The following is an 18,919-nucleotide window of genomic DNA, read 5'->3' as shown; positions in this document are numbered from 1 at the left end:
CACACACACACACACACACACACACACACACACACACACACACACACACACACACAAAAAGAGTAAAAACCCAACAGGCACAGGTGGCTCTACAACATATGAAATGGTGAAAGTAGTGACTGTTTGAAAAGGAAATGACACTAATAAAGTCTTTTTTTTAATTATTTCATCTGGCCTGCAACAAATAAAATAAACAGCGTAAATCTAAGGAAATCGCTTCCAGAACTAGAAAGCAGGAAAAAACAAAACTTTCTCATTTCTACTGTCAAGATGTTCTCGACAGTGGAAAGCTGTTGGCGTGGTGAAGAGAAAAGAGAGTTTGGAATTAAATACAGGACTGTATGGTATGTGAAAAGGAGGATAAAACAATGCTACGACTTTATTAGTAAAGGAACACTTAATAAAAGCAATTTCTGGATAATCTGTTCTGCTTTAAGAGTGTATTTAAGGTTTTTAATCAAATGAAAGTAGTTCGACATATGGTTTGTGTATGTCCGACGTTGTTGTGTGTTTCAGTATCTGTGTAAGTCTGCATATTTGTTTGTGTGTAAGTGGGTAAGACCTTTGCAAAGGTCACTGATGTCGTCTGGGAGCACCAGATGTGCACAGCGCAGGGATGAGGAGAACAGGCTGACAGGCTTCTGGAAGGGTGTGTAGTGGCAGGAGATGCTATTAAAAACAGGGTCTTGCAGTAGTTCTGCAGGGGTTGGCCTATATTATGTATGAAAGTCAAAAGACATGATTATCATGACACCAAAAAAGATTTTCTTTTTAACTTAATGTCTAATGACCTGCAATAGGATATGAAATCCAACAGAAACTGGATTTACCTTTTAGATGGAAGAAAGGTCAAGCACTTCCTTAATAACTCAAGAACACTGTCAGGCAGCTCCTGTAAATATTATACAAATATGATCAACTCTGTCATAGATGGAACCGACACACCGCATTGATGCTTCCAAATAAGAGTCAAGAAATATTAGTGAGCATTTGCACAGTTGTTTAAGAGTGTCCATAGCCAAGACAACCTGGTTAACCTAGCAGTGTTTTCCATGGTGGAAGAAACCAGAACTCCAGGATAATGACGTGTACAAGCACTGAGAGAACATGCAAACTTCACATAAAAGGGCCCTGGCCATATTGAAACTGCTTCCCAACTTACATTATGTCACATTTTCAAATATAATAATGCATGAAATCTCTTTCTGTTTCTTTGTTTCTTTGTCCATAAACTCCTAAAAATCCATAAAATCTACTACCCTTTCAAAAAAACTTTTTGTGACATTAAGTACAAGCCAAACAAAACCGTAGCATGAGCATGTACTAGTTACAAAACTTCTAGGGATTTGCATGTAACAGACAGTGCTTAAATAAGCCACAGAGTGTGCAGAAGACGTCAATAATGACATCTGCAGAAAAGACCATTGCTGCTAACTTTCCCTCAATTCAGGATTTGTACAAATCCAGAATCAGGAAACGAACAGGCAATATCACTGCAGACCCATCACACCCCACACAAAACCTGTTCTAACGCCCCTCCTCTGGTAGGCGCTACAGAGCACTGTACGACTAAACAAGCAGACATTTGTACAGTATCTTTCCACAGTCCGTCACTCTGATGAACACTTAGAATGGTCACATAGTGTCCGTACATAAACATCCACCATACCTGCTGCTGGATGAAAGCATACTGTATATACTGTTTTTGTTTGTCTTTTATATCCATTCATCATCATACATACCTATATAAGATATTTTTGTTTGAATCACAAACTCCACCATTTATGTAAAAAATATTCAATAATTATTTGAGTGAAATCAACCACCCAAACAACTAAAATAATTTAGGTGAGTAAACAACAATATTTTTAGACTGAATATATGTACAATCTGGTTCATGCTGTTTTGATTTCAGAACCTACATTTAGGTATCCAATTAGCATGAAGATCAAAGACATCAAAACACAGCCAACCTAGAGATAAATGTAGGTTTTACACGTGACTATAATACTGTGATGATAAATCCAACTTTAATGACTCTGTATTTTTATCAGAAAACAAAAACCTAACTGCCTATCGTCACAACATTTGTCAGCATGATTCATAAGTAGGCTTATTCACGTCGTACTCAGATCACACCTATATTTAAACTTCTCTTTGATTTCATCTGCAAACGCTGAAAGTATATCTTGAATAGTTGTGACTTTAATGTGTTGACAAAATCTGGCCATAGACAGACAGAAAGCATTCAAAATGTCTTTTATGGAGTTTATGTTATAGTAGGTTTCACACACACACATACAGACAACACCAGCTATGACATTGCTGCCGGTCAAACAGACATTAGGTTTACCTTAATGGTATCCAAGCAACCATGTTCCTCAGCAAGGACAGTGACAATGTCATCCATGCAACCTAAGGAGGACAAACAACATCGCCACTTAAGCCTAAACGAGACTAGAGGCACAATTTTTTCTGTGCTCTGAATAACCCAGACGACCTTTGTACTCACCCAGGGTTAAAATGAATTTCAGCCTCTCGCTTATATCAATATTCTGCAGGAGTCTTCTGCCCTGCAATTGATTCGATTTTAAGATGGAATTTCTAAACAAAAATCCAAAATCTTGCATGAATGTTTATTAAGAATTCTTACCGCACACAATTCAAAGAGCAAAATGCCGAGCGACCAGACATCAGACTTTGGTCCCGAGGGCAGAGGAGCTTCATCACGGGAAGGGTCACTGGGGTGGAAGGAGCCCTGAGCGATCACCTCTGGAGCAAGGTATGATGGGTACCTGAGGCAAAAATGACAGAGCAGATAAGTATTGCACTTTTATAAGCCTCAGAATAAGACAAATTATAAACAGCAAGTTAATTAAGGCTTTAAACCCCACAGGGCATTTGCTGAATTTCTGTTTTATATCTAATATGACATCTTCATTATTACTCTATGTAAAGTGTTGTTATTGTTCTTGTTAATAAATGATGTCCAAACAGCTGTTCCTCAAAGCGAAAGCTGTTTGTCAGTTGCATTTATTGAACTTTCAACGCCAAATGTTTCATGAAAGTCACAGGAATGTGCCATCATTTCTCTTCTCAGTCTGCAAAAGGATATTACACAGATACTTGGTAGAACATGAAGACCTTTGGATTGTGATCAAAGCCCAAAGATCTGTTACAGTTCCTTAATCAGGATGCCCTAAAAGCTGGTTTCTGTGAAAAAGGATATGAGCCAATTATGCATCATTTTTACGGTCAATTGCCTGTTTTTTGTTGAGTAACAGAAACCAGATATGCGTGAAGACTTGACCCTTTCCACTGAGCTAACTGAAGGAAAAAAAGAGAAGAAAAGGACATACCCAATGGGAAAATCCACATCTGCCCCGTGATCAGTCATGTGATAAAGGCCGAACTTTGCCAGCTTGACGTTCCCCTGCAAAGACAAGCTCGACATTAGAGTGCAAGACCTTTTTTTTCCAATTTCTTTAAAACTAGACAGTAACTCAGGCTAGCATAAACCTGATGACTTTGATAGAAACGGTACCTTGCAGTCCATGAGGACATTGTTTGGGCCGAGGGCTCGGTGCACCAAACCATTTTTGTTCATAAACTCCAGGCCTTCAAGAACCTCATAGGCTATTTGCAGCACCTTTTCTGCACTAGCACAAACAGAAACCTTTTTTATTGTTAATGCGCTGAAAAGTGTACATCACATAAAAAACCTTATGAACAATAAGGTTTAAAGGGAACTGTTCAAAAGTGAAAGTAAAGAAAGGTAAAATAACAATGAATCATTCGCATCAGTCACATTCACATTTTTTGTGTATTGCTGTCTGGTTAGTTTTGGTTGTTTTACCTGGGTGCGTTTTCTGGTTTTTGGAAAATGCTTAAACAGTTCTCATAGTGTTCAGCAACAACGATCAGCCGTTCTGAAGAGCAAGAAAAAAAAGATAATGATTATTAAAACCAGCAATAGGGTCACTATTGATAATACACCTGGACTAATTCGAAATCTAGCAAGAAGGATAAAAGGTTGAGATACAAATACATTCAAGACTTTTGCTGTCGGAAAGGCAAATTTCAGAAAGAAAAACAAAAAACTTCTGGATTTGTATTTTCCAAATGTTCACAACCATTATGTAAGGATGGTATTTGAAGGACTCCTTAATGACATACTATGTAGTACATGTCATGTTTCCCACTTGTAAATACATAGATATACATTCAGTGGCCACTTTGTTAGGTACAACTAATTAGAAAAATCACATAGCAGCAAATCAACACATTTAAGCATCAAGCCAATCTACTGAAGTTCAAACTGAGCGTCAGAATGGGGTAGAAAGGTGACCTCAGTGACTTTGAACATGACAATGGTTGTTGGTGCCAGATGGGCTGGTTTGAGTGAGTGGCAATTCTCTGGGAGAAAATTCTTTGTTGATGTCAGAAGTCAGAGAACAAAACTCTAATAATGACTTGGAGCATCGCTGAATATGCAACATGTGGAACCTTGAAGCAGATGGGCTTACAGCAGCAGAAAACACCAGGTGCTAATCCTGTCAGCAAAGAACAGGAAACAGGCTACAGTTTGCACAGGATAAGCAAAACTGGAAACAAGAAAACTGGAAAAACGCTGCCTGATCTGATGAGTCTCAACCTTCAGATGGCAGGCTCAAAATCTGACATAAACAACATGAAAGCATGGATCCATCCTGCCTTGTATCAACAGTTCTGCCTGGCTGGTGTATTGGTGCTGGTGTGGGTTATATTTCCTTGGCACACTTTGAACCCCTTTGATTACAGCAGAGTCATGTGCTTTATAGGTATTCCCAAAATCCATAAATCATAGCAAACATGTATCCAACACAAGCGTGCCATTAAACATGTTATGTGTCACCACTTTAGTAAGTTCTGTACTGAAAGCCCAAATTAATAGCTTCAATTTAGATAAGTTGTTAAAGTGCTTAATATGAAATGTGATGACAGGTTACACATTTTTATTTTAGCACTACAAGAGACAAGACAGAAAGCCATACCGTGCTTCCCTCTGGAAATGTCCACATACTGGCAGAGTCTGGGGTGAGTGATGGTTTTGAGAATTTGGAAACGTCCCAGGATTTTGATGGAGTTGGGAGTCAGAGGGAGTCCATTGCTTCCACAGACATCATGTGGAAGAGCTGAGGCAAAGAAGGTAAAGGCTCCTAGCTGGGCGTCTTTAAGGGAGCGCATTGTGCCACTGGCTTGAAAAACAGATAAAGGGAAACAGCAAGGGGAAATTATGCGTAAAACATGAATGAAAGAAACATTAATCAATACGGTGATGTGGTATATTATCCAACTTCACCCTTAATGTAATTCAACACAAAACTGAGGTAAAGCCCATGATTGGAGCAAAAGGGTTAACACTGACTTTGTTATTGCAACACACTTACACCAGTTAGTTAACAGAAACATCGTTTCGGAAGCAAAAGACAGAGTGCGAGAGGGCAACGATGCTACTGAATGTATGAAGTTATGAAAATAGCTGTTATGTCAGATGTGGAGCCGTCGTTTAGTATGCATTACCTCAAAAAATGCGTCCTCTCTAAAGACGAAGCTGCATAACCATGTAAACGAGTAACCTGAAATTATTATTGAAATGAATTATTTTTCCTGTTTCTGCGACGCGATGAAAACAGCTGAGCGAACGTGATCGACGACGTTTATTTCGTGCGACGGGGGGGGGGGGTGCGCACAGACAATACTTTGCACGAGCGAGACAACGGTGTTAAAATTTCATCAATGAAAAAAAAAAGACAGGAAAATCACTGAAGAGTAGTTTTATATGTACTTTTCCTGTTTGTGGTCTATTTTTTTTAATCTGTTAATTATACACAGGCAATTGCCGAGACAACTTTAAGGCTTCCCTAATGTCCGAGCCATAGAACATATGGCTAGCGACAGCAAACGGCTACCTGCACCTGCTTCCTATCCGTATGCTGCTGCGATCTACACAGTGGGGCCTGAACTGGCGAATCTGCGGCTGCCTGTTTGCTAGCTCCGTTAGCAAGGAGGGATAGCAGCTGTCACGCTCCCCAGTTGAAATCGTGCTGGGTTTGCTGCCGCTCAGAGTTCATGTAAGTTTAAAAAGGCTCTGTGCTATATTTTCTGTTTCAACCCACCATTGTTGTATTTTTTATTGTCAATGATGTCTAACCCGCGCTTATACTAAGTAGCTTAACTACACGAGAGCTAGCCTAAAGTGGAGTTTATTCCCAAGTTGGTCGAGAAAACTGGAGCTGAACCGGCTAATATTGTAGCTTACCTCCTAACTGATGCAACGTTAGCTCATGTTAAGCGCACAATAGTGAGCTGTCACGAATACACAGTTAATCCAAATATAGGAATAAACACACCAAAGTGTTTTAACATTTTCATTTTGTTGTAATGCTGGTGACCTTTACTGTTCTAACACGGCAGCCATGGTTTTATTTTCATTATTTTACCTTTTTCTTAAATCTGTAAAGTGAATTTAACCATACATACATACATACATACATACATACATACATACATACATACATACATACATACAAATAGTGGGATTAAAAAAATCTTCACAATAAGAAAAATAATTTTTGAGTTATCATATTAAACCCTTAAATGTATGGGACATTTGAGATATATGGGACTTTTGAAATTCAGATCATTGCTTGTATTACATCGTTATTTTCTGTAGCATATTAATAGTAACAAAACCAAAGCAATACAGGATTAGTTTATGATCATGTTACAATGTAATGGTCTTGATTTTGATTGGTTTTGTAATTCTTGAATATTAATGTGAGCTAAATTTACTCTTAGCCTATCACAGTTTGCCGGCCTTTATCATACCCATGCTTAGACAACTGCTGCAGGATAACTGTCATTGTTCACATACTTTCATGCATACTTTTCTTTTATGTGAAAGGTTTAAAATGTGCATCTGTGAATGTTCTCGAGGGCAAATTTAACACATTGTTGTAGTCATGAAACTGGGGTATTACAACAAATACATTTATCACCTGATGTACGCTGGCCCAAAGACACATTTTCCCCAGAATTTAAGCCATTTAGTCAATTAAGAATTGGAAAGTCTAGAACCCCCATATGTTTTCTGTTATTATTCATATTCATTTGTATCTGGGTCTAGCCACTGGGAATTAAGCTGGCAGAAATCTTTGTTACGTGCTCAGCTCAGTGGGACCCCAACGCGCATGCTCTATGAGCCAAAATTACAGAAATGTGGAGAACATCTGGGTACCTCATGGAGGAAGCTTGGATGCCTTTTTGGATCACTGAGCAACTTTTATTCAAGTTTAAGAACCGTGAACTGTGTTGTCTCTGGTATCCAGTTCTCATTTAGGCCTGTATGATACAGAAAAATATCTTATAACTATCATTTTTTTCATATCAGTTGTATATTAATGTGTAAATATGTAAAATTTAACAAACTTTTAAATATAAACAAAAGAAAACATAACAAAAGACATATTCACTCTGTTGTAATCCACTTTGTCTCCCACAAAGGATTGCAGTAGTGTCCCAATGAAGTGGGAAGTGAGGCTCATGCATGGATCAGATATGTGACTTAACTACAAATTTGATGTGGTAGTGAAATATGACACCGTTGTCTCTCTACACTCTATGTACAGCTGGGAAAGTGTCGCTTGAAAGAGATGTTATGTCCATGAATTTGGACGTTGGACCCAGTTAGCTGCTTAAATCTGATGTTTTTAAATATCCTTACTGACATCATGTCTTGTCATGGCGTTATCTGCCTTTGTGGGAGCATGGTTTTGACACAGTTTGCAGTGCACCCAGTTCTGCTTCTTTTTCAGACTTTTAATGGCCAAAATATCTCCACACTATCAAGTTACTTTGACATTTTAGCCATGTCGTCTTGCTTTCAAATCAAATCAAATCACTTTTATTGTCACATCACATGTGCAGGTACATTGGCACAGCACATGTGAGTGAAATTCTTGTGTGCAAGCTTCACAAGCAACAGAGTTGTGCAAAATACAAAATGCTTTGAACCTCTGGCTGTGTCCATTGGGTTGTCACTCGAGTTTTCCTTAATGTTATCTCCCTCATGCTTAATTTATGGTGCTGCGATTATGTCCGTTTGTGTACATATTTTCTTACGGAAAGCCAGTAGAGAAGGGCTTTCAACCAATGCAAATGTGCTCAGTGCCGTCAATTGAATGCTGAGTGGTTGACAAGTCTGCAGGAACAGGCGAGGGAGTGACACTGTCTAAGACAGCATGAAAACTAAAGACAGTGGCTGGAGTGGACATTTTTCATTGTCTTTAACACTCTGTTTGTCTTCAGCTCTGGCTCAAGGACCAACAACACGAACAAGAGCAGGCTATAGACTAGTTGTACCACATATTTTCGACACTGCACCATTTGACAACAGATGCTCTCTGCAGGTAAATGAACAGCCCGTAGCTGCATACGGACTGCCAACGTAGTAACACTGCTGGACCATAATTTCTTTTTCACACTCCTAACATACTGGTGTGCACAACTCCAGTAGCCTAAACATTACATGTGCTGCTGCGAGGAGCTTCTCCTAATATGACATCGCTCTAACTCTATTCCAGCCACACCATTGCTGTTCTCACTGGCATTGGCTTTTTGCGTCGTCTGTCAAATTATAGAATGAGTTCTGTTGACTATTTATTGACCATGTCCCATATTGCTATTGAGAAAAGTTATTTCACAATTTTCTATTTTTATCCTTTTATCGCTTAGGCCTGTTCAACTTAATACATCCATGGTGGAAATACAGCCTAATCAGATGACACCAGGGAGCATGATGCACTCACAATATATAGACGACCTCCATTATATCTTTTCTAACAATGTGATTGTCAGTGTCCAGAGAAGCAGTTCTGTGCCAGAATGTTTCTAGTGGTGCAAAAGTTTATCTTTAAACTTTTCTGCGAATGTTGCTCCAACTTGTGATGCACTGATGCATCGTGAAATGTAGTGTTAGGGCATTTGCAATGTCAGAAGAGCAGTTTTGGGTGACTCTGGTTTCTAAGTTAGAGTTTTTAAAAAGTCGCTTAAAGTAGCTTAAAGTTGGAGCGCTTTTGTGTTACTTCTGCCAGCCTAGATTGGTATGGCATACTTTTTTTTTTTTCCAAGATAACTTTAACCGTTTCCACACATAAACAGCAACTCGTAAATTTTTTTTTTTTTTTATTTCCACTGCTTAGAGCAATGGTCTGTGAGAAGACAAATGTCCAGATTGGTTTGCTCTGCCCTTCCAGCTGCAGTGCGTGGAGAATTTACATTACTGTGGACATCATATCTTAGCCATGCCACAATAAAAGCCACTTAGTGTACTCCTAGTGCCAGTCCCAAGCTCAGATAATTGGAAAGGGTTGAGTCAGGAAGGGGTGATAAAGGGCACCATTAGAAATGAGCGTATATATTTCTAATCATGTCCTTTATTATGATAATAATAATAATGTATATAAACTATACATTATTATTATTTTTTATAAAGGGAAAGATTAGAAATGAGTATATCTGAGGGACAACTCAACATCACCCACTGTCTCAGATCTTTCTTTTAAAGGGACATTTTCATAAAATCATCCAATATAAAAGAAAATGCTGTTCTGGAATAAACCATCAAATTTGTCCATATTTTAGTAAATGAGATTCATTCTAAACTGACAGGTTTGTGCAATCTGCATATCATCTGCATACTGCCACACCTCGATTACTCTATATAAGGAAAGTTGTTTGCCTCCAGGTATAGTGGAGAAACTGGTCATGATATTGCAAGATAGAAACCTGCACCTATAAGGCAGGAAAAAGTCAGATTTAAGAAACTCAGGCTGAAATAATGGAGCTTCTGAATATTGCAGCACTCAGTGTGGCTTAAGTGAGAAAAAGTTTGGGCATCAAATATGATATAAAAAAAAGACTAGCACACTACAAGAACACAATATCATATTTGGCATAATACCAAGAAAGTAAACATAGTACACGTATTGTCTGATTGATGTTGTATCCAAATAGATTCATATCACATACGCAGGGGAATGATGAAATTAACATAAACACTCGTACGAATGATTTATGTACAGATTTTTGTGTACCCATTGTTAGTAAATGGGGACCAATGGATCTGCATTGATTTAAAAACCAATAGTGTGAGAGAATACACAGAATTTTAATTTTCTTTATGTAATCAGTTAATCAGTCAGTCTTTTTTAATTATCTCATAAGGTGTAAAGCTTTTGACAAAATGTATATTTGAAAATGCATAATCTGCTATAGGGCTGCACGATTTTGCATAAAATGAGAATCACGATTTTTTGGCTTAGAATTGAGATCACGATTTTCTTTTCCAGTATAAATATTTATTGCACTTATTAACTGCACATCAACTTCGTAACAGTTGAGACTGAACATAAAAACAATAAATAAACATAAAAACAATAAATAAACATAAAAACAACAAATGTCTCACATTTTGTCGTTGCCGCAAAATGTTGTACTGCTTGTAATTCCGTCTCCACCGTTGCTCGACACTGCGTGTATAGAGCAGGTAGTGCAACAATAGAAAATAGTTGCAGGACGGCACTGTGTAGCGTTTGTCTAGGGTGTTGATCATTTTCCTAAATCCCTCGTTTTGAACAGTGTTGATGGGACGGATTTTCTCCTGTCACTTTCTTGGCCTTTACAGCTTCCTCATCTCTCAGGTGCTCTCCGTTGTTTTTTCCATGCCAGCTGACTTCTGTATCACGTGGTATAAGACTCCGCCTTTGTCATTTGTTGAGCAGGAAGAGTGAGCGCTTGTTTTCATGCAGCTTATGTCCCGGATCAAAATGCGGTACAATTGTCATCTTTTTTTTTTTTTAGATCGTTGTCACTTGGAAATGAGAACGCACATAAGTATGAATTGAGATCGTGATTTTTCTAACGACTAATTGTGCAGCCCTAATCTGATATAATATACAATGATTGAAGCATTGACAATAGTGGAAAGCCTTAGTATTTCTGTATTGCCATGCTTTCAGTTGATCTCTTCTTCTGGGCAAAATTCATTTCAAACTTTCTCACAATACAATTATTGCCGAGATTTTTTGTGTTTAAAAAAATACATAGAAATCACTATTTAGGGCAAATATGAGGAAGATGATTGCATTTGTCTTCATAACCAGTAGCTGCATCTGGTGCTAAAGAGTTTTACATCTTCATGGTGTCTTTTATTCTAAAATCTGTAGGGCCTTCCAGTTCCTTCAGATGGTGCTGCCACACTGCACTCTTCTTTTAATCACAATGTTCAGGTTGGCAGACAGGTAAGGAAGTATCCTCCCACAGTCAATTTCAACTGTGGGAATGAACCATGAAAAGAGGAAATGTTTGTATCCATACTGGTGTGCTCACACACCAACACCATACCACAGAAAAATGGTGGTTAAATGATAGATTTACATATGTGATTCAAACCGCCTGTGCTGCCTGTGTCTGTGCAGTAATAGCTTTGATATTTTCATTTAAGAGTGGGTGTACAAGCAATATGTGCATCTTTAATAAGATACAAGTGCACATAGCTGGAAGTGCTTGTAACTTGTTAAATACATGTATTTGCGAAACAGAAGGAGAATTGAAGCTTTTGTAATTATGTCAGGTGGATAAGTGAGACTGCGTTGCAGGTAATAGCTCACTTCACTCTTTTTCTTTTTTGTTTTTTTTTTCTAAATCGATAACGCATTTCAGTGTAATATCCGTCGCTCCAGCGCCTTGATGCTGCATGCGGTACCTCTGCCTCAGGATACATTTTCAGAGGTTATCCAAATGAGATCTGCCTTTTTGTGGCTCTTGTTATTACTCTACCACTGGTCCTGTTTAAATCAATTCAGTTTCTCAAAAAAACAACGCTTTGATCCTTGATTTTATCAACTCCAGCTTTTTAGTGTTTCTAATTTCCTCATCCCCCAACATTTTGTTTTCATCCTGGGCCAGCTGTTGTTTTCCAGTGCCTCCCTGTAATATGTGTAAGACGTTTTCTTCTTCATGCCTCAGCCTTGTAAAAATCCTTCTTTTCCTCTTTCCTCAAGAAGTAATTTGCCAAGCGCAACATTATAAAGGAACATTAGGATAAACAAGCTTAGTATCATTTTATCCAGTCTGGCTTGGAACGTGTCAAGTATTTATTACTTGTTTCTCTCTCTCGGTCAGCATACCTTGTGGATAGAGCTCAAAGACTGACACTCTAGACAACAGAGTAAAAAGCCCATCAAAATCACATTAGGACTTGGTTTATACTCAGTGACGCTGTACTTTATAGAAAACATGTGAAAGTGATTGTTCTTTTTGACATATTGCTATCAGCACATTATATAAGATTTATGCATTATTTATAATTATTAATAAACATGTTCTAACTCTGCCACAGCATTATATTATTACACAGAAAGTACAATGGAGTGCCCTTTTGTCCTGCGCAGAAGATCTGCGGCACAAACCACCTTTGAAATTGCAATGTTCTGTTTTTGTTGAGACTGTCTGAGACCTGTTGACTTAACTCTGTGGTCATTTTGGAAGCTGTAGTTTGCGGTAAAGTTGTACTGGAAAGCAAACCAGTAATTCAAACAGGTCTTTGTTGATGTTTAGCATGGTACTACTACTACTTTAAGGGTGTACTCACACTAGACACTTTTGATTTGCTCCCTGCCTAAGCATCAATGTCCCCTTGTACCACTCCAATACTGGCTTGTGCTATATTTGCCATTAATCTGTGCCTGATTGCACTTCAGTTTATCTTTGTTTGTTTTCATACTCCATACATACTCCTGTTCAGTACCTTTAAATTGAGCTCTGGTTTGTTTTTCTCCTTTGTGCAGTTCATATTTTGTAAGGTGCACTCTATATTTGCAATCGGACCAAAGCAATATCCCCAGACTTTTTGGGCGAAGTGGTCTTAGCTGAGTTCCAAACAAACTCCAGAGTGGTTCATTTAAGATGAAATTGTGATTCAACCTTAAGCCAAACCAACTACCAGGTGTATGTTACAGACTTGAGCTAAACGCCTTTCCATAACTATGTATGCTTTGCATTTGGGGTGGCTGTGACTCAGGAGTTGGAGCAGGTGATTTACTTATTGCAAGGTTGATGGTTCAATCTCTGGCTGCTCCAGTTTGCCCAGAGTTTTCTTGCACGGTGCATTCACTGGCGTTTAAATGTGTGTGAATGTGTTCCTGAATGGGTAAATGAGACATGTCGTGTAAAGCACTTGGAGTGGGGGTGCTATGTAAGAATCAGTCCATTAACCATTGGGAGATGCAGCAAAGTACCATAAACCGCTTATTTGTTTTGAAAAGTGCTATACAATTAAAGTTTTTTGCCCTGTCCCAGTGTTGTCAATAAGTGGGCTGAACAACCTTATGTGGTTTGTAGAAATGCAGGAAAATTGGTTTTCTTTGAGTTTACTTGCAGTTTCTTCTTTGTGAAAAGAAACCAAGGCACTTAAAACAGTTAAGTGTACAAATATATCAACTGATTGAGAGCAGAGTAAATGAACTATAGGTGTGCAAACTCTTCCCTCTTTCATACATTTATGCTTTTGAGAATTGCACTTGCACAACGCAGTGAGATCCATTATTTTATGACATTTTGCAGCCTAATTAAAGCAGTTTTTGGAAGTAGTGGCACGCTGTCCTGTCCTGTCCTTATGGGTATGGCTAGCAGGACACTACATGCGTCTCAGGGCCAAGTTACACTTGTCAAACAAACTGGAATTTAGGAGTCAAATGTGCTCAGTCACAGTGTTGTGAGTACACCGTGATATACCTGTATTCTTACTTTGACCCACTAACTTTTATAGTGTGAACAATGTTGGAGTGGTTAACACATCTGCCGAACATGCAAAAGACCCCTGATTTTAGACCAGAAGGAGGCAGAAACCCAGCCTCGGGGTGTCTCAAGCTAGTGTACTCACAGAGTTGGTTTCAAGCCTGGATAAAAGGGAGGGTTGACTCAGGAAAGGCATCCAACATAAAATCTGGCCCACATCAAATTTGAGGATCCAGCTGCTGTAGCAACCCCTTAAAAAATAAAGGAGTAATGTGTAGTAGCCAAAAGGTTGAGGTACTTGACCCTAAGTTACTCAGCAGTGCGTCCATGCAGTCTGAACCCAAGTGAAAACACTTGGGTAGAAAAAGCACAGAAAATTTTGCTTGTATGAATTGGTGTGAAGGGGTGAATAAGTCAAGTTTTATAAAGTCCTTTGAGTGCTCAGAGTAGAAAAGAGCAATATAAGAACCGTTTGTTAATCACTTCCTGCAGAGCTAACATGTATAATATTGAATTACAGCAATCTCAGGATGCTGGCTGCCCTCAGTATTCACCAGAAGTCGTCATATTGCATTTGTGTTTTTGACTGTATTCTTGTTGTTTTGTTTTTGTTTTAGGTTTTTAGTCCGCTCATTGATCAAAATGAGTCACAACCCTTTGTTGAGGCTGGAGCAGCGGGCAGCTGAGGCCGATCAGCTCATTGAGTACCTCAAACAGCAAGTCCAGCTACTGAAGGAGAAAGCCAGTAAGATACGCTCATACACTTTTGTTTAAAGAAATTTCTCAGCTACTTTACGTATGTAAGGATTTATGTTTATGTTTGTTTTACATTCAGTTTTTCCGTTATTTATTACACGTACTTGCAATAAAAAAAAATAAATAAATAAAAAAAGCTTTTAAATAGTTTCAGCTTTTTAGGGAAATATATTTCCACATTTAGCCTCTCCAACAATGATGTTCTGGGCAAACAAAAACATTGGGCACTGCCATGCCTAAATGCTAATACCAGTATTTGGGGTGGTAAATTTTTGCATACTGGTTGATAATGAAGTTTGTTTGATTTTCTAATTTGTTTAGATTGGCTACATGCAAAAAGTCCCTGCACATGCCACTCCAGTGCCATTAACCTGTAATAAATAATAAAATGTTGCATTTCTTTTTTGCATTTCTCCTTTGTTATTCTCATGAAATAAACAACGTTTTGGGTGGATGCAGATGTTTACAAGAAACGTCGAATGAGCATTACATTTTTTCTCTTCTGTTAACTCATAGGTGCTGCATTTATTTATAAGGTTTGCCATAAATGTACAGTCTCAAAACTGTGAAACTCTATGTTAATTTTGTGGGGATTTTACATTCAATTGTGTGCTGACTAGTAACAAGAATTTACTGCAGTTCTCCAGGCCAGCGTCAGAGAGGAGAAGAAACTGATGGTGGAAAATGCCAAATTAAAGAACGACATAGAGGAACTTAAAAAGCAGCTGCTGGAGAAAGAAAAGAGAAGAGGAGGTATGTTGACTTTTTGTTCCCGGCAAGGCTTCCATCACAGATTAAATGTTTGTCTTCAAAAAGATTGATGTTGTTATCCTTTATATCTAGTTTTTGAAGCAATTGTGAGCACCGCCTGACCATTTGATGTTAGTTGTTGCTCATTAGAGCGTTTGCTTGGTTTGTGCTATCAATGATAACATCTTGTGCATTCTCGCCTTAGCCTATTATAACCAGCTCTTTTTTTTTTGGGGGGGGGGTATAAAACAACCATACTGCTTCAAAAATTCCCCGTTATATTGTGGGAATAACATGTGTGTCAGCCATTGCACTTATGACATATATTGACATTGAGAGGTAAACAGCTGAGGCCATTTAATGCTTTCCAGAAAAAAGATGCAGGAATAAAAGAGGGCTGGAAGAAATAAGTAATTTATCCTTGCTCAAAAAGCTGGATATGTTTTGGAGAGTCGAAAGAATGTGTTCCAATAAACTCAAGACAATGTTTTTCCACACAGTATATATGATTGTGATGTTTAGCTTTGGGGTTTCTTGTCGATGGCTTTAAGGTGACTGAAAATGGCTCAATCAAAACGTGGATAAATATAAAGGTTATTGAAAGTCAAAGAAATTCCTCAGCTTTGGATATCTGCCTGCAGCGGAGTTATGTTTTCAGTGCCTTTTGTCTGTTTGTTTTGTTCTGTCAACGAGATTACACAAAATCTACCAAGCTAACTTTAATGAAGCTCAGTGAAGAGGTTAGGAATGACCAAAGGAAGAACGTGTTCAATCCTGATGAATTGATTGAAAATGCTCATGTGAAGAAGGATTTCAATGATAAACTCAGCATATTGCAGAAAAATAAATGTCAGCCTGAAAACCAGATTTCTAAAATTTATCATGAAATGTGAATGATATGCAGATAAATACCAAGGCGTCTAGAAAGGTTACATTTCAGGTAATCGCGCACACATTTTTTTTCTTGGTATTGATATTTCACTCAGGGATTGTATCTTATGTAATATTTTGATAGAGAAAGGGAAAATTGGTTTAAATGTGGAAAAAACCTCGAGAGGAAACTTAATGGGAATGTTAAGAGTTTTAGAGGTTGTTGCCTGTAATTCCAAGGTAAACCGGAAAGGTCCTGATCTCAGGTCCCAACATAGAATTAAGGTAATTAAAAGCATTATGGTGACGGTGGTGTGCCTGCAGACCGATGTTTGTCAGACATAGACACTGGATTTTGTAGGAATTCAAACATCAGGCGCCTGAAATGAGGGGTTACTTGTTCCTACAGAGTTATTGTCGGACATTGTTCCCCGCTTTATGGTTCCTTTTCCTTGTTTCCATCAACTTGGACACTGTGATTTTCCCATCAAAACAGTTTGCATCAGGAGAGCAATCCTCCCACTGGGTGTGTAAATAAAGCACCCCCCCTATATCATTTCATCATATTATGTTGCTGCAACCAGCTCTGTGCATGAAAAGGGTCAACCAAGAAGTTGTGTATGTGAAGTTTGAATATTCCAGTGCAGCTTTGTGTTCGTTCATTCATTCACATCGGATTTGGGAAACATGGAGTGCGTTCAGATCAGCCACAGAAAAAATGAGTCAATTATTAATCATGTACATTTTACTAATATTTTGCATCTGTTCTTTCTGTAGTGCTTGATGTTCCCATGCCATCAAGTGCCACCACTGTCGAGTGCAATTCAAAGCCCACTCCTCCTAAACCCTCTGGTCCAGCGCCTTCTGGTTCAGCACCATCTGTTGCTGCCGTCAAGGACATCTCTCCTAAAGATGAGGCTAAAAAGAAGAAGCCTGAGAAAAAAGGTAAAAGGAAAAAGATCAGCAGATGTCAAGCTGGCTCAACTATTTAAGTTGCTTTAGCTCATCTGCAGTTGCTGGACATGTGCAAGCTGCTTTGCAGCCCACCTCCACCCATCCATCCATTTTCTTTCACATGTCTAATTCAGGGGCTGGAACCTATACCAGCTGTCATAGGGCGAAAAGCCAGGTACACCTGTACAGATCACTAGTCTATCCCAGGGCTAACATAGAAAGACTGATCATATAAAAGACCCTCATATTGTTCACCCTCATATTCAAATCTATGGCCAATTTGTAATCACCATTTAACCTTACGCCATGCATAAGTGTTTGGACTGTGGGAGGAAGCTGGAGTACCTGGCGAGAACCCACGCAAGCACAGGTAGAACATAAAAACACCACATAGAAAGGCCTCAGGTGGGATTTGAACCTAGGACCTTTTGGCCGCGAGGCAAACCTGGTAACCAACAAACATCTTTCTCTATGTAAATGTCTAATATCAAGTGAAAATGAGAATTATCTGCACATGTGGTCTGTTTTTATGCCTTAATGGTTCCACAAAGCACTTTACAGTATGTTCCTTACTGGCCCATTCATGCACACACTGACACGTCAGGTACAACTGGATGCAAACCAACTTGTCAAAGGACTTTTATTACGTAGTTGGGTCTGGGATCACTCCCATTAGTGGACAACCCACTCTACCACCTGTTCCATGGCTGCCTCATCGCCACAGCCTGTTAATGGATCCAAGATTTCAGGCTCCGCAGGACAATATCCAGTGACGTTTGATTTGTTTGGAATTTGTAAACCACATATATGACAAGTCGTCTTTGTGCAATGTCACAGCTAATTGGATCTAATTTGAGCGTAATTTAATGTTAATGTTTCATTGATGTGCATCTAATTTGAGCGTAATTTAATGTTAATGTTTCATTGATGTGCATCATTTGTGTAATTTATTATGAAGTTAAACTGTTTTACGTTTATGACAAGTTTACAGTACAAAACAAGAAAATCCATGCCATAAACCTGGATTAATTAACAGTAAAACAAATATTTATTCTTGTTTCAGGAAATCTTGTTTGACCTAATTGCAAGGGCTGCAGCATACACACAGGCAAGAGTCAGCTCTGGGTTTGTTTATGAGGTTACTATTTAAAAAGACACTGACAAATTCATTGGAGCTTCTGGCTTTTCTCACATCCAGAACTGTTCATAAAAATGGTGACTTGGTCTTTACTTCATTCAAACACTTATCACTAGCTAAACTATATAAGCTCATGTGCAGCTTTGGAGGAGTTTAAGTAATGTTACATGACTGTCCTGTCATCACAGTAGAGAAACAATAACATGGTGTAAAAGCGATGAATTTAAATTAAATGCAGGTTGCAATTTCAATGCTTTAGAGCTAGTTTGGCCTTTGAGGAATGATAGAAGACTGAGATGATTTCATCACAGCACTGTGAAGGAAAGCTGCTTGACCTCTAGAAAGTAGCATTCAGTGGCACTTTTCGTAAACCAAACTTGGGTATTGATATTGTCAGTAGGTCAAAATATGTCCTCTGTAATCCTGCAAGTATGTGAAAAATATCCCCTCCCCAAAATTATTTCCGAAGTAAAGGAATTTGCAACACAGCTTTTCCAAACATCTTGGTTTTATTTTGGATGCTTACATTATTTCACTTTGCACATAGAAACAAAATGATTTCAGCCTACAGTTATCTGTTGTAGTTTTAAACTACAGGGAGTGCAGAATTAT

At 38.5% G+C, this 18,919-nt stretch overlaps 2 protein-coding genes across 4 annotated transcripts in view; one reads left to right on the top strand and one right to left on the bottom strand.

Moving 5' to 3' along the window:
* The window catches only part of tbck (TBC1 domain containing kinase), a 63,339-nt gene extending 57,625 nt beyond the window's left edge, over nt 1–5,714 (bottom strand). The window contains exons 1-10 of one of the 3 annotated variants that reach the window (XM_005940009.3): nt 5,563–5,714; nt 5,034–5,237; nt 3,857–3,929; nt 3,545–3,659; nt 3,360–3,433; nt 2,654–2,795; nt 2,513–2,573; nt 2,354–2,415; nt 831–892; nt 563–711 (exon numbers count right to left, since the gene is read on the bottom strand). In XM_005940009.3, the coding sequence (XP_005940071.1) occupies nt 563–711; nt 831–892; nt 2,354–2,415; nt 2,513–2,573; nt 2,654–2,795; nt 3,360–3,433; nt 3,545–3,659; nt 3,857–3,929; nt 5,034–5,226 (931 nt within the window). In that variant the 5' untranslated portion in view covers nt 5,227–5,237; nt 5,563–5,714. Of the gene's footprint in view, nt 1–562; nt 712–830; nt 893–2,353; nt 2,416–2,512; nt 2,574–2,653; nt 2,796–3,359; nt 3,434–3,544; nt 3,660–3,856; nt 3,930–5,033; nt 5,238–5,562 lie in introns of those variants that run through there. The other 2 variants (XM_005940010.3, XM_042227702.1) reach the window with 2 other exon arrangements.
* Nucleotides 5,715–5,929: 215 nt separating this feature from the next.
* The window catches only part of aimp1a (aminoacyl tRNA synthetase complex interacting multifunctional protein 1a), a 21,623-nt gene continuing 8,633 nt past the window's right edge, over nt 5,930–18,919 (top strand). The window contains exons 1-4 of the mRNA XM_005940011.3: nt 5,930–6,113; nt 14,457–14,584; nt 15,235–15,348; nt 16,993–17,160. Of these exons, the coding sequence (XP_005940073.1) occupies nt 6,112–6,113; nt 14,457–14,584; nt 15,235–15,348; nt 16,993–17,160 (412 nt within the window). The 5' untranslated portion in view covers nt 5,930–6,111. The remainder of the gene's footprint in view (nt 6,114–14,456; nt 14,585–15,234; nt 15,349–16,992; nt 17,161–18,919) is intronic.

This window comes from Haplochromis burtoni, unplaced genomic scaffold, assembly GCF_018398535.1.
Source record: "Haplochromis burtoni strain Fernald_Lab_line unplaced genomic scaffold, NCSU_Asbu1 Contig_277, whole genome shotgun sequence".
Classification (NCBI taxonomy): Eukaryota; Metazoa; Chordata; class Actinopteri; order Cichliformes; family Cichlidae; genus Haplochromis; species Haplochromis burtoni.
This window is presented reverse-complemented; position numbering and strand designations above follow the sequence as displayed.